General features: G+C 43.9%; 1 protein-coding gene across 3 annotated transcripts in view; it reads right to left on the bottom strand.

The window, feature by feature from the left end:
* The window catches only part of EDEM3 (ER degradation enhancing alpha-mannosidase like protein 3), a 146714-nt gene that overhangs the window by 112168 nt on the left and 18163 nt on the right, over positions 1 to 16383 (bottom strand). For all 3 annotated transcript variants that reach the window (XM_073582904.1, XM_073582903.1, XM_073582902.1), the window contains exon 3: positions 7693 to 7793. In XM_073582904.1, the coding sequence (XP_073439005.1) occupies positions 7693 to 7793 (101 nt within the window). The remainder of the gene's footprint in view (positions 1 to 7692; positions 7794 to 16383) is intronic.

The raw sequence follows: 16383 nt of genomic DNA, 5'->3' as shown, positions 1-16383 counted from the left end.
TCCATCTTGAGATTTCTTAAAAACGATGAAAGATGAGCCAAATTTCGGCGCGCGGTTTTTCCAATTTCCTCTTTTCAGCTGCAACGGCCAAAACTCAGTGATCGTTGAGCTCGCGGAGACTCTTCACTTATCCCAGAAGGCACTGGGAATATGCAAATGATCTCCTCAAGACTCTTCCCCTGGTTTTCCAATTTCCTCTTTTCAGCTGCAACGGCCAAAACCCAGTGATCGTTGAGCTCGCGGAGACTCTTCACTTATCCCAGAAGGCACTGGGAATATGCAAATGATCTCCTCAAGACTCTTCCCCTGGTTTTCCAATTTCCTCTTTTCAGCTGCAACGGCCAAAACCCAGTGATCGTTGAGCTCGCGGAGACTCTTCACTTATCCCAGAAGGCACTGGGAATATGCAAATGATCTCCTCAAGACTCTTCCCCAGTAGATTTGGCTTCCAGTACCATCTCTATGCTGATGACACCCAATTATACGCTTCTTCTCCTGACATCACACCTGCCTTTCTAGAAAACACCAGCGATTGTCTAAACGCTGTGTCTAACATGTCCTCATATCTAAAACTGAACCTGTCAAAGACTGAACTCCTTGTGTTTCCTTCCTCTAATGTACCTATACCCGACATTGCCATTTCCGTGTGTGGTTCCACTATTACTCCCCAGCAACATGCCCGCTGTCTTGGGGTCATACTTGACTCCGAGCTTTCCTTTGCCCCCCACATCCGATCACTGGCTCGCTCTTGTTATCTGCACCTCAAAAATATTTCTAGAATTCGACCTTTTCTTACTTTTGACTACGCAAAAACTCTTACTGTTTCTCTTATTCATTCTCGTCTGGACTATTGTAACTATCTTCTAATCCGTCTCCCTCTTACCAAACTCTTCCCCCCTCCAATCTGTCCTAAACGCTGCAGCTAGGATCATATTCCTCACCAATCGTTACACCGATGCCTCTACCTTGTTCCAGTCATTACACTGGCTACCCATCCACTCCAGAATCCAGTAAAAACATATTACCCTCACCCACAAAGCTCTCCATGGCTCAGCACCACCCTACATCTCCTCCCTTGTTTCAGTATACCATCCTACTCGCGCCCTCCATTCTGCTGATGACCTGAGGTTAGCATCCTCAATAATCAGAACCTCCCACTCCCGTCTCCAAGACTATACACGTGCTGCGCCAATTCTTTGGAATGCACTACCCAGGGTCAATACAATTAGTCCCCAATCCCTACAATTTTAAGCGTGCCCTGAAAACGCATTTATTCAGACTGGCCTACCGCCTCAACATATTAACCTATCCCTGGGTGGCACAGTCAAAAGTTTTACCATAACCAGGTTCACCGCATCAAGTTCCCACATTCTTTATGCATCTTTTAGCCCTCCGTGTCTGTACTGTTACACACTTAACATTATGGCTGGTCGATACAATCAGGGCAATTGTTACCACCCACCTTTCGTGTCTACCTTTTTCCTCATAGATTGTAAGCTTGCGAGCAGGGCCCTCATTCCTCTTGGTATCTGTTATGATCTATGTGATTATTGTTATGCTGTAATGTCTATCGTCTGTACAAGTCTCCTCTGAAATGTAAAGTGCTGCGGAATATGTCGGCGCTACAGAAATAAAATTTATTATTATCTCCTGGTGCTGTCTAATAATGCATGGTAATGGCTCTACTGCTATAGCGAAAAGGAGAGGTGACAATGGGCAGCCCGGCCTTGTTCCCCTGAACAGATTGAAACTTTCCGAGATTTCCCCATTAGCCCTTACCTTTGCCACTGGGGCTTTATATAACAACTGTACCCACTTAATAAATATAGGGCCTAAGCCAATTTTTTTCCGGGGTCTCCCACATGTATACCCACTCCACACTATCGAATACCTTCATGGCATCCAAGGAAAGCACTGTCTTACTCCCGGGGTCAGATTGTACTGCCTGCAGATTTAAAAATAGCCTACATAAATTAATGGCAGTTGCTTTGGATGGCATGAAGCCGGCCTGATCTGCATGAACTACTGTCGTAATAACAGAGCTCAACCTATTCACCAATATTTGAAGGTCTGTTGATAATAATGAAATGGGCCTATACGAATCTGGCAATTCTTTATCTTAACCCTCCTTAGGCAATACCACTATTGTAGCTTCATATGACGACTACAGTAACTCTCCCTCATTTAATGCCCCATTAATCATTTCTAAATAATGAGGTGCCATTTCTTCCTAAAATGTTTTAAAAATTTCTATCGGGAGACCATCTAGTCCTGGCACTTTGTCATTTGACATGCTTCCTATTGCTTTTTGTATTTCTTCTAGGTGACTGGTGTTTCTAGAAAATTCCTGTCATCCTCGCTCAAGCTTGGTATGTGGATCCCTTGTAGGTATTCCCTTAGTTCCTCTTGTGTATACTCCACCCCTGATAAATATAATTTCATGTAGAACTCTCGTAAAACCTGTAGAATATCTGACGTCTGAGTAAGTATCCTATCTATGTCATCTTTCAACCGGTGTATATATGAGTTTTCTTTTTGAGCTTGAGCCATTTGAGCTAATAATTTTCCCGTGGTCGCCCCCTCCTCATAGAACTGTTGATTCATAAACATTCTTTTAATATCAGCCGGTTCTTTTTGATGTGCTTATAATTGTTTTTGGGCCTCCTTCCAGTTTTCCCTATTTTACACACTATTGTCTTGCATAACCCGGCCCTCAGTTTCTTGAACTCTGTCTTCTAAGGGTACCGTTACACCTAGCGATGCATCAGCGATCCCGACCAGCGATATGACACGGTCAGGATCGCTGGTGCATCGCTAGGTGGTCGCTAGTGAGCTGCCACACAGGCAGATCTCACCAGCGACATAGCGGTGGTCGGGGATCGCTACTTACCTGTCAGACGCGGCGATCCTGCGTCCTCCCGCCTGGATCCACGCGTCGCTCGTCGGCACCACAGGAAGCCCAGCAGGAAGTGACAGACGAGGAATGGTCCAGCAGCTTCTCGCGCGATCAGCAATAACCAGCGGGGGAGCCGGTCGGAGGTAAGCATCACATGCAGCGATATCGCTAGCAATATCGCTGCAACGTCACAAAATCGGTGACCTTACAGCGATATTGCTAGCGATATCGCAGTGTGTAACGGGGGCTTTAGATCTCCCCTTTATCCCTTTACTTATCTTTTACCATCTTGATTTCTCTAATTAGGATTCCCCTCAGAAAGGCTTTCATCGTATCCCAGACTGTACTACTATGGACCGTGCCAGAGTTAATTTAAAAAAAAATCCTTAATCTGCTCTTTATTATTAGCCTAATTAATTATCTTGAGCCATAATTAGTTAAGTTTCCACCCTCCCCGTTTTCTAGTGCTTTCTATCAGGGATCTAGGTTGATATTCAATTTTTGTGACCATTGAAATCATTTGAGCATTGCACAGAGCAATGTCTATTCTCGATAATGACTGATAAGTTGATGATACACATGAGTATACTCTGTTGTTCGGAAACTTTTCCCTCCATATGTCCACTTCTTTAATTAACCTTCCAAAAAGGGGTATTATTCCGTCCCCCCTGGAAATTTGTCCATACTGACGTTATTAAAGTCTCCTATAATCACCATTGGCAGCTCTGGCCATCCTGCTACATTTTCTAAAACGGTACGTCTGAATACTGGGGGGGGGGGGGGGGGGAGAATGTAAAGGACAACGATTATACATTCAGAGTGTACTATTTTGCACCTGATTCCAATAAATCTACCCTCTGAGTCCTTGAAGGAATTTCTGTAAACAGAATGTTTTTTATGAACGATTAAGCTGACCCCCCTAGAATAACTAGTGTGAAATGAGTGCAAGCCGTACCCCCCCACCCAAGATCTGTGTATCAGGTTAACCGTATCCTTTGTTAAATGAGTTTCTTGCAGCCCTATGATTGCTGGCAGGGCTGTGGAGTCGGAGTCGTGGAGTCGGTGCTCATTTTGGTCGAGTCGGAGTCGGTATAAAATGGACCAACTCCGACTCCTAAAATATATAATAAATTGGGTAGAGTAATTCAATGCAGGATGTGCTGAATATTTTTTCATAGGAGTTTGGGAAAGTTATGAAATGCCCTATAAATGGCTGTTATATTCCTGATCTAAGGCTACATTCACACACAGCGTTTTTCCTGTATTTTTTGAGGATACGTTTTTCAGCTGCAAAAGCAGATCATCTTTTTAAAAAACTGCATCACCTGAAAGGTTTTTGAGCTCATAGATAATGTTTTCAATAGCAAAAGCAGATTAGAAATCTGCTCTCTCTCTCCATTTATCCATATCTGTCTATCCATATCGTATCTGTACCAAAAAGAATGAAAACCGGGTAGTATACCAATATATATTCTGTTCTATCTAAATATCTTGATTATTGGATCATAAAAATGATTAAATGTCTGAGGTTCACATTGTACTACAATAACTTTTTCACTTAAATATAAGCAATATGTGTGGGAGTCGGAGTCGGAGTTGGAGTCGGAGTAAGGGAAATTGAGGAGTCGGAGTCGCAGGTTTGGCTTACCGACTCCACAGCCCTGATTGCTGGGTGCCATTTTTTCATATAATCATGTACTGCAACCCTCTTTGAGCTGCTATTTAACCCTCGTATAGTCCATGAGACAAAATCAACCGCAGTCCCCATTTTTGTTATCATCCAAATGTTTGATTGTGGCATCCGTTCTTTTAGCTCTCCTGACTCTTACAAACCCCCTTGTTCCTGCACCTAGACATACCAAACATCCCTTTCCCCCCCCCAACTGAAAACCACCCAACTTTTACCTTTGTACCCTGTACCTCTACCCTCAACAGCGAGGATTGGGGATCAAGTAGATCCATAGCCATTAAGTGAATCCTCTTGCAACAAAGAATTCCTATTAACATTAAATCACCCATCTTTTTCCTGTCGTGACTAACTGGAGATCCCACACAAGACACGGGGGGAAGGGGAAACAGTTACAACGGTGGGCCCTGCGATAGGGAACGGGGACGTGGAGACCTCCTGCACTCCCGAGTCAGTGTCCCTCATACTCCTAACGTTCCCTATACAGGCTCCTCACCTGTCGCCGATCCGGATACCTGTCACCCTAGCACACCCTACACCTAGCTGGGTGGTGCAGGCACTGGCCCCACCGCTGTACTAATACACACCAGGGAAAAATACAAACAGGGAAACACCACTTAGCTTTGCTCTGTTGCTATTGCTCCCAGCAACAGAGTCCACCACCAGAATGCAGCTTTCCTCAGAATAGCTGCTACTTCTCCAAGCTTTGTCAGAGCTGCAAGGAACACCTCTCTGTAATTCCTTCCTTCAGACTTTACACCAGAGCTCCCCTGAGCTGCTCACTGTAGTTCCTTCCTTCACCAGTCTTGGTTGGAAATGAGCAATATCACCAACAGTGATTGCAACACCTGACACTCTTTTATAGCAGAGCCAGAGCAATTACACCTGCTTTATAATCACATGCACTAAACAAAAGAAACCAAAGTGCAATGACCCTAACGTCCACCGGGGGCAAAACTAGAACTGAAACCACAATAGTGCAATGACCCTAATGGCCACCGGTGGCAAAACTAGAACTGAAACCACCACAGTGCAATGACCCTAATGGCCACCGGGGGCTAAACTAGAACTGAAACCACCACAGTGCAATGACCCTAATGGCCACCGGGGGCAAAACTAGAACTGAAACCACCACAGTGCAATGACCCTAATGGCCACCGGGGGCTAAACTAGAACTGAAACCACCACAGTGCAATGACCCTAATGGCCACCGGGGGCAAAACTAGAACTGAAACCACCACAGTGCAATGACCTTAATGGCCACCGGGGGCAAAACTAGAACTGAAACCACCACAGTGCAATGACCCTAATGGCCACCGGGGGCAAAACTAGAACTGAAACCACCACAGTGCAATGACCCTAATGGCCACCGGGGGGGGGAAAAAAAAAAAAAAAAAAAACACTATCTTTAAGCACAACAGCTTAGGGAAAAAAAAAAAAAAAAGGTTACTAGTGCATTTTATCTGTCATGATCCAGCATGGATCATGACAGAGGTGAGGCAAAATATCAATATACATATTACAGAGAAACTTTTCCGGTCTCGTTCTTATTCTCTGGCAATAATCATATGACATATAGCCTGCCACTATTTAAACCAGGCTGGCTCAGTCCTGGACTCCCTCATGTCGTCTTAGCCCTTGCATTCTCTTGTCGGATTTGTTGCTCATGACTGTCCAGCCACCTAAGTGCATCCTTCAGTAAACTACAGAATGTGGTAGTGGCGAGTACTACCACCCTAAGCTTGGCTGGGTATATCATTGACTACTGCAGGCCCAGTGTCCTCATTCTTATTTTTAAGTCCAAAAACAGGGATCTTCTTCTCTGGGCTTCAGCAGAAAAATCCAGAAAGAAAGAAACTCTTTCCCCCCCAGCTTTGTGTCCTGTTTCTCCCTCGCTTTTCTCAGGATAATGTCCCGGTCTTTATAGTGTAACATTTTTATCAGTATGGGCCTAGGGGACCTGCCCAACAGTCGCGGTCTTGTGGGGACTCTATGAGCTCTTTCAATAGCAAATAATGGAGTGAGGGTGTCCTTTCCAAAAGTCTCCAGCAAACATTTTTCAAAGAAGCTGTCTGGCTCATTCCCCTCCGTTTTCTCAGGGACCCCTATCAGCCTGATGTTATTTCTTTGCAACAGATTCTCCAAATCATCCACTTTTTCCATCAGTGCATTAATCACCCGTGTATAATTCTGCACACTGGGGCAAATGCATCTTCCAACACACTCACTCTGCCCTCCACTGCTTTTGTGCATACTTCCCCTTTCTGCACATCATGACGTATGGTAGAACTGGACTCCTGTATTTGGCCCAGCAGTTTATTAATACAGAGACTGCTTGTATTCACAGCATTAAGGACATCTTGCAGAGAAGGGGAGTCTATTGAAGAAGCCTCTGCAGCATTATCTCCTGCCTCCTCAAAACTCCCCTCCCCCGCCTCTGCACTCTGTGCCAGCAGCATCTCCATATCTGAGGAATGTGTGTCTCTCTCTTCCTCCAGATGCAATGTTCAAATCATGCTGTTACGGCGACACAAACTAAATCTCCAAGCACACCAAAATACTCGGAGATCACCCAAGCATGCTCGGCAAAACCTGAGCAACGAGTATACTCGCTTATCACTAATAAATATATACCGGATTTCTTGGGAATAAAGTCATAAATTATGATGACCACGACATCCTAGCAATAAATAGGAATAGTTTCCTGTTTTTCCCTGCAATGTTTTGAACAGTCAGCGGAGATCATCAGTTGAGAGCGGGCCTAACAAATGTATAAGAATTTAATAATGAAATAGGGGTAAGTTACACATCTACAGAAGCAAGAACTCAGTTGACTTCCTGGCACATGGACAATTAAACATCTAAAAATGTATAAAGAGATGTGCACCTCTTAACCCCTTGGGCGATTTTGCCTTTTTCCATTTTTTCCTCTCCTTGTTCCCAGAGCCATAACATTTTTATTTTTACATCAATATAGACATATGGGGCTTTTTTGCAGAAGCAAATCGGACTTTATAGCTTAATGCAGTGTACAGAATTTTTAAGCTCAGTAATAAAAAAAAAATAAATAAATACATGAACTTGATATCCGATATTGTGAAGAACTTACTTTCCCAAAGCATCGTCTACATCTCCTCTGCTTGGTTCCTGTCCACGTATTCTACCACGACAGGTTAAAGGCATCAGCTCATCAGCAGGATATGCATGCAGCTGGGGGAACAAGAGAAAAAAGTTACAATGCTGTCAAATAGATGAAGGAGGGTGTCACCAACTGGGCAACACCTTTCTAAAATGCTGAAGGCAGGGTCACAAGTAAACTTCTAAAAATGAAAACACAAATCTATCCTTCCATCCATGAAGCGATGTCATCCCAGTGAAGTCGAACCGGTGTCTCCAAGCCGGCATATGACATTGTTATCACGATAAGGGTATGTGCACATGCTGCAGATTTTTCCACGCGGATTTGCAGGTAATCCGCAGGTAAAATGACTTGCGTTTTACCTGCGTTTTGACACCTGTTCAATGGAGCAGGTGTCAAAACGCAGGGGAATCCGCAGAAAGAATTGACTTGCTGTGGATTTGAACCCGCAGAAAATTCTGCAGCATGTGCACTGCGTTTTTGAAAATAGGTAGACTTGAATGGAAATGTAAACGCAGCAGAATCTGCTGCAGATCCGCAGGGCCAGATCCGCTGCGGATCCGCAGCGTGTGCACACCCCCCAACACTGCAGCCAATCACCATGTGACGTAAATGTGAGGGCGCAGCCTGTCAGAGGCCATTGATTGGTGGTGGTGCTCACACAACAAAATAAACATGAGCTTGTATTTTATTTGGGGTAGTGTATCATTAAAGAAGGGTTTGTCCAGTTATTAACTACCCTTTCCAAGCAGAAATCAGATCACTAACACACAAGAGCCAGCCCTTACATATGGAGTCTGAAGTAGCTGCCTGAAGCTGTAAATCACGGTCTGTGGTACGGCAGGAATGTTATCAAGATCTTGGAAAGTACACACAGTGTAGCAGAAACATAAAGCAGACAGCCCTCTCCGGGTGTCCAAGAGGAGCCGCTCACATGCGGCCCAGGCAAGAAGCAGGACAGAACATGTAGTGCGGTACTCTACTGTGGCACTACTAGATCGTGGAGTGCACGTACTGACAGGTATCACCAGTGAAATGTCCATGCCATTTGGATCCCTATCAATCATACATGCCGGCCAGCGTCTGTGGCAATGTATGTCCCATGTGGTTTCAAGATTCAATGGTCCACGGAGAATGGTTTGCTGAAAATATTGCATCTTGCAGCCATTGTGAAAACCACCATTACACTGCCGGGGTTGAGAAACCAGTTTCTCTGTACTACTTTAACAGTGTTAACTGTCTATTTCAGATCAAGCACCGGACCAGCAATAACAGACATATCACCATGTAAGCGTGCCGTATGCACAGGCATGAGTGCTCCCCGAGACCCTGACACCAGTATAGGAAACCTGGCAGTAATATTGTCCGTATCCCCCCCGCCGAGCGATGCTGCATCTTGTGTCTGTATATACAGGCTGGAGTCACACAAGTCCAATGAAGTCGGTGGTCTACACCATAACGAGCACAGATGTGTGACAGCAACACTCTGCTTAATCACCGCCTGCCACAGCAATAACAGCAGCTGACAAGTGAACACATCCACTGCTGAACCTCGTACAACGGTTTGTACCCTCCACGATCCCTCAGGGGAGGAAGAGAGCAGGTGCACCTGTACAAGAGCAAAGGGCCAACGGAACAAGATATCAACAAAGGAGAACGTGGAGTCAGAGCCTGGAAAGGTCTAGAGGGCTGGAAAATGCACAGAAAAACATCAAGCCAGCCATCACTGCTCTACAATCATTCTAGCACAACGCCCCACAAGCAAACATGAGAAACGCCCGATGACGCCTGGCCAGGACACGGATCTCTCTCTGCTGTGATGGGGACATCTGCCTTCCACGTCACTGCTGCCAGCTAGATACATGTACCCAGGACAAGTCAGATGGTTTCACAGGAAGACAAAATACTGCCTGTATTCAAGGACAAAGAAGTCCGCAGTACATTTTACCCATGTGCATGTCTCTGCCTCAGACTGTGCACAGGTCCTGGTCACTTCTCCCACTGTCATAGGATGCATTACTCTAGGCCAAGAGGTGATTGCTATGGAATTAATGCACCCAAATATTAGAACTATTGGATGTGGACAACCCAGGATCCTATATCACTGCTGGAATAGGTAGATTCTTTTTAAATACCAAAAACCCAGGATATTTAAAGGAAATCTGTCAGTAGGTTTTTGCCACTTAATCGGAGAACAGCACGATGTCGGGTCAGACACCCTGATGTTATTGCTGCATCAATTACTGGTCTGCATGCTGACATTTTGATAGAAATCACTGTTTTCTCTGCTGCAGATCTTGCCTTTCCCTGAATGCTGAGCCTTGTATAATCCTGCCCACACCACTGATTATCGACTTTCTGTGCACACGGCATAGGCAGAAAGCAGCCAATCGGTGGTAGTGATGGGAGTACACAGAAAAGTTTACTAGGAGACTCGTGGTGATAAACTCCTGATAATAAAATACTGCACAGATTATATGGAAACCACAGCACATAGCCTAGTAAATGACACATTACTGAAATCAGGGTCTCAGCCCATACGTCATGCTGATCTCAGATTACAAAGTAAAAACCCACTGACAAATTTACTTTATTGACAATTCTTTAAACTGTAAAGCAGTGAGGAATATGTTGGTGCTATATAAAGACTATTATTTAGAATATGCATGTTCAGCATTTAATAATGCTTTATGCACCAATTCATATGTTATTGTACCTTTATAGCAGGCAGATACATTTTATCCAATCCAAATCCTCTGTATACCCAGCATTAATTGATAAGATTCAGGCGGCCTCAAGAAGCTTATTGTACAGGTCACAGTAAAAATGGAGTAGAGTGACAGCTCAGCTCCCCTTAGTGACAGCTACAGAAGGAAGAACTTTCATTTCATCTCTTAACCCCTTCATGCCATGGCCATTTCCCATTTTTTTCCACCCCTCATTCCAAGAGCCATAACGTTCTTATATAACACAATTTGATAGTTTTTTTTTTGTTTTTTTTTATTTACCATGCTCAATATATGTTAAAACTGACCCGCCATTATGATTCTCCAGGTCAGTAAGAGTACACAGACACCAAAAATGTATAGTTTATATTTTATTTAAAGGGACCCTGTCAGCAGGATTGTGCACAGTAACCTACAGACAGTGTCAGGTCGGCGCCGTTATACTGATTAATATCTGGGTTGATGAAATAAAGCCCCCGTTACACACTGCGATATCGCTAGCAATATCGCTGTAAAGTCACCGATTTTGTGACGTTGCAGCGATATTGCTAGCGATATCGCTGCATGTGATACTTACCTCCGACCGGCTCCCCTGCTGGTTATCACTGATCGCGCGAGAAGCTGCTGGACCATTCCTCGTCGGTCACTTCCTGCTGCGCTTTCTGCTGTGACGACGAGCGACGCGTGAAGCCGGGCGGGAGGACGCAGGATCGCCGCGTCTGACAGGTAAGTAGCGATCCCCGTCCCCAGCGATGTCGCTGGTGAGATCTGCCTGACCGCGTCATATCGCTAGTCGGGATCGCTGGTGCATCGCTAGGTGTAACGGTACCCTAAGTCTTGTGGTGGTTATGTAATCTTTATTTTGCGTTTTCAGTTAATAATATGCTCGTGCCCAGGGGCTGGATTGGGTGGGGGTTCATGTATGTGGTGCTCTGATTAGGTATACTTAGTGCAGACTGGTCACTGATCCCTTAATGATCTGCCCCTAGTTTACATAATGAATATTTGTATATACTTTAAAAAAAAAAAAAAAAACCTTCGGCAGGTGCCAGCCGTGGCTCCTGCTCTGCAGCATAATCACGTTTTGTTTGCCAATTATAATAACTGTTCTTTCAGCTAGAAAAAAAAAAATCAATTTGAACCTGACGCCTGCACAGTAGCAGCTATCCGTGTATATACAGTGGGGCAAAAAAGTATTTAGTCAGTCAGCAATAGTGCAAGTTCCACCACTTAAAAAGATGAGAGGCGTCTGTAATTTATATCATAGGTAAACCTCCACTATGGGAGACAAACTGAGAAAAAAAAATCCAGAAAATCACATTGTCTGGTTTTTTTTCATGTTATTTGCATATTATGGTGGAAAATAAGTATTTGGTCAGAAACAAGCAATCAAGATTTCTGGCTCTCACAGACCTGTAACTTCTTCTTTAAGAGTCTCCTCTTTCCTCCACTCATTACCTGTAGTAATGGCACCTGTTTAAACTTGTTATCAGTATAAAAAGACACCTGTGCACACCCTCAAACAGTCTGACCCCAAATTCCACTATGGTGAAGACCAAAGAGCTGTCAAAGGACACCAGAAACAAAATTGTAGCCCTGCACCAGGCTGGGAAGACTGAATCTGCAATAGCCAACCAGCTTGGAGTGAAGAAATCAACTGTGGGAGCAATAATTAGAAAATGGAAGACATACAAGACCACTGATAATCTCCCTCGATCTGGTGCTCCACGCAAAATCCCACCCCGTGGGGTCAGAATGATCACAAGAACGGTGAGCAAAAATCCCAGAACCACGCGGGGGAACCTAGTGAATGAACTGCAGAGAGCTGGGACCAATGTAACAAGGCCTACCATAAGTAACACACTACGCCACCATGGACTCAGATCCTGCAGTGCCAGACGTGTCCCACTGCTTAAGCCTGTACATGTCCGGGCCCGTCTGAAGTTTGCTAGAGAGCATTTGGATGATCCAGAGGAGTTTTGGGAGAATGTCCTATGGTCTGATGAAACCAAACTGGAACTGTTTGGTAGAAACACAACTTGTCGTGTTTGGAGGAAAAAGAATACTGAGTTGCATCCATCAAACACCATACCTACTGTAAAGCATGGTGGTGGAAACATCATGCTTTGGGGCTGTTTCTCTGCAAAGGGGCCAGGACGACTGATCCGGGTACATGAAAGAATGAATGGGGCCATGTATCGTGAGATTTTGAGTGCAAACCTCCTTCCATCAGCAAGGGCATTGATGATGAAACGTGGCTGGGTCTTTCAACATGACAATGATCCAAAGCACACCGCCAGGGCAATGAAGGAGTGGCTTCGTAAGAAGCATTTCAAGGTCCTGGAGTGGCCTAGCCAGTCTCCAGATCTCAACCCTATAGAAAACCTTTGGAGGGAGTTGAAAGTCCGTGTTGCCAAGCGAAAAGCCAAAAACATCACTGCTCTAGAGGAGATCTGCATGGAGGAATGGGCCAACATACCAACAACAGTGTGTGGCAATCTTGTGAAGACTTACAGAAAACGTTTGACCTCTGTCATTGCCAACAAAGGATATATCACAAAGTATTGAGATGAAATTTTGTTTCTGACCAAATACTTATTTTCCACCATAATATGCAAATAAAATGAAAAAAAAACAGACAATGTGATTTTCTGGATTTTTTTTTCTCAGTTTGTCTCCCATAGTTGAGGTCTACCTATGATGTAAATTACAGACGCCTCTCATCTTTTTAAGTGGTGGAACTTGCACTATTGCTGACTGACTAAATACTTTTTTGCCCCACTGTAGCTGTGATCTGACAGCTGCCACTGCGCATGCGCCGGTGGCACCATCTTACTGGAGAAGAAAAAAATTACTCCTCCAAGATGGTGCCGCCTGCGCAGTGGCTGCTCACGACTAAAAATAAATTTAAAAAAAAAAAGTGTAACAGAAATTGCACCACAGAATATGTTGTGTAATTTCTCCTGAATACGCAGATACCCCATATGTGATTGAAAACTACTTTTGAGGAACAACGCAAAGCTCAGAAGGGAAAGAGCGCCATATTGAAGTCCTGATTTCTCAGGATTAGTTTGAGGGTGGCATGTCACATTGGCATAGCCCCTGAGGAGCCAGGACAGCCGACCCCCACCCCATAAGAAACCCAATTTTACAAACTACATATCTCAATAAACTCATCTAGGGGTGCAGTGATCATATTGACACCACAAGTGTGTCACAGAATGTTATACCACTGGGCAGTGAACAACAAAAATGGTTACATTTCTACCAACAACATTTTGTTTTAGCCCCATATATTACATTTTCAAACTGAGAAATGGGTAAAAAACGTGTCTCATTATTTCTGCTGAATGCAGAAATACCCTATATGTGGCTGTACAGTACTGCTTTGCAACATGGCGAGACTCGGGAGGCATGGAGCGCTATTTCAACCTGGAGAGTAGATATTCCTTGAATAGGTTGCAAACACCATATAGAGCCCTTAAGTGATAGAAAAGCAGAACCCCCCTCCAATGACCCAATTCTGTAAATTATACCCCTTTGGGAATTAATCAACCGATGTAGTGACGATTTTGACTCCTTGGGTGTTATCCATAAACAAGCAACAGTAGATGGCACTGAGTGAAAATTGTAAGGCTATGTGCACACGTTGCGGATTCTGCTGCGTTTCCGCAGCGTTTTTGGTCCTGCGGAAACGCAGCAGTTCCGCAGACATGGTACAGTACCATGTTAGCCTATGGCATTTCAAATCCTCTGTGCTCACGCTGCGGTTTTTTCCACGCGGTTTTGCTGCGGTTTACAAACCGCAGCATGTCAATTGTTTGTGCGGATTCCGCAGCGGTTTCACACCTTTAACATAGTAGAGGTGTGAAACCGCAGGGCAAAACCGCAGGCTAATCCGCAGGAAAACCGCAGGTCACTTTACCTGTGGTTTTACCTGCAGATCCACGCGGAAAAACTCGCAAGTAAATCCGCAGAGTGTACACATAGCCTAAACTGCCATTGCCGTGTCCAGTACGTTATGCCCAGCTCATGCTTCTAGAGACAAGCACCTGTAAATTAGGCGGGCTCTCATCACTACAGAAATGCCACACATGTGGGCGCTAAATATGCTTTAGGCACACTGGGGCTCAGAAGGGAGGGGGCATTTGGAAGCGCTGGATTTCTTTTTGGGGGTGAAGAGCCATAGCACTTTCCTATTTGGATCACATTTATCCAGCGCTCTACGCTAAGCACTTATTTTGTGAGTTTCCATCTAAATCTCCAAGTGATGCAATTCAGATGAAACCACCTAGGGATCCACTCGCTATAATGAGGCAGCGGAGTTACTCTGGACTCCGTCTGGCCTCTGTTCAGCAGTATCCTATACAGAAGTGGCCGACGGCACTTTTCTGCACTCCTAAAAAGGTAGACACTGCTGGAGCATAGGCAGCCAGACAGCATCCACAGTGCCTCCTCATCTGGCATATTACAGGGAATCTTCGGCCGGGAGTTCCGTCTGAATCACACATTTCAGAGATTTACACGGAAACCCAAGTATAATGGCTCAGCGCAGGATGAATGTGAGCTGAGCCTTACTGCAATCTTTGGGACACAATTAAAAAAAAATAAAATTAAAACAAACAGTAGCAGGTCAAGAATTGATTTTATTTTTACTCCGTTTCTCATGTGGTATAAGTGATTAATTTTAAATCACTTCATATTCCGATTTTTGGGAAGCAGAATGAACGAAATCCAACAATTCAGGACTTTTATTTAGGTTTTTTTTACACCATTCCATGTGTGGTAAAATTAATAAGGCTGCTTTATTCTTCGGATCAGTACGATTACAGCGATAACATTTATTGTTATGTTTTGGCGCATTTACACAAAACTATTTTATAGAAAAAATAATTGTCTTTGCATCACTTTATTCTGGGAGCTGTAACTTATTTTTCCGCGGTGGAGCTATAGTGTGGCTTGTTTTTTGCGCTACAAGATGACATTTTCAGCGGTACCATTTTTATTTACATTCCACTTTTTGATTGGGATTTATTCCACTTTTTGTTTGGCGGTATGATAAAGCATTGTTTTTTGCCTTTTTTTTTTTTTTTTTACACGGTGTTCAATAGTGGGGCACTTTTATAGGTGGGGTTGTTCCGGACGCGGCAATAACAAATATATGTACTTTTGTTTGTTTTTTTCAGAAAAAAATATTTATGGGTACAATATAAAAATATTTTCTATTCTGCAGTTATTTTTTTTTTAGCATTTTTACAATTTTTGCTTTATACCTTTGCCAGTGCTGCAGACACAAGCTTGGCAGATCATGCACTGCACATGGTCAAACAAGTTTGCTAGTTCCTGGTGACATCAGGTCACCATGGCAACGATCAGCACCCTCCCTCTTTCTGCTTTCTTGTTAACGATAGCAGAATTTAGGAGGTTAAATTGATGGAAAAGGTGCGGGCACTACTCCTGGCAGTGAGTGCCATGACGTATATGTACTGCAAATATCGGGAAAGGGCTTAACGTTCCTTATTTTTAAGAGAGAAAAAGTGGAGCTGAATCTTACATTTTTGATTCCATTTTTCTGTTACTTTTCAGGCCTCATTGGGTCATAAACCTGCGATTAATTGCTTATTCTATGTAGTGCAATGCCATTGTACTTCACAGGAGAGCTAACATGGCAAATGCACTGTTCAGATTCAGCCCCCCGAACACGAGATGTTGGCTTCAAAGGAATGGGCGCTCTACTCACCTAACTGTGTTTGTTATTTTTAAAACAAAACAAAAGTAAAAGTGCCTTTGCTTTTTTTTATTTCCAATATGGTACTTTTTTCTGGCTGCGTCATTATTTACAATATAACTATAGGATTAGTAATGGCTAGGTGTCTTATAGACGCTTCTCCATTACTAACTCATGGGCTTGATATACCTGACAAAGGTGACACCA

This window comes from Dendrobates tinctorius, unplaced genomic scaffold (assembly GCF_039654945.1).
Source record: "Dendrobates tinctorius isolate UK_male_01 unplaced genomic scaffold, ASM3965494v1 ptg000074l, whole genome shotgun sequence".
NCBI lineage: Eukaryota > Metazoa > Chordata > Amphibia > Anura > Dendrobatidae > Dendrobates > Dendrobates tinctorius.
The sequence above is the reverse complement of the archived record's forward strand: the minus strand, read 5'-3'. Positions and strand labels throughout refer to the sequence as shown.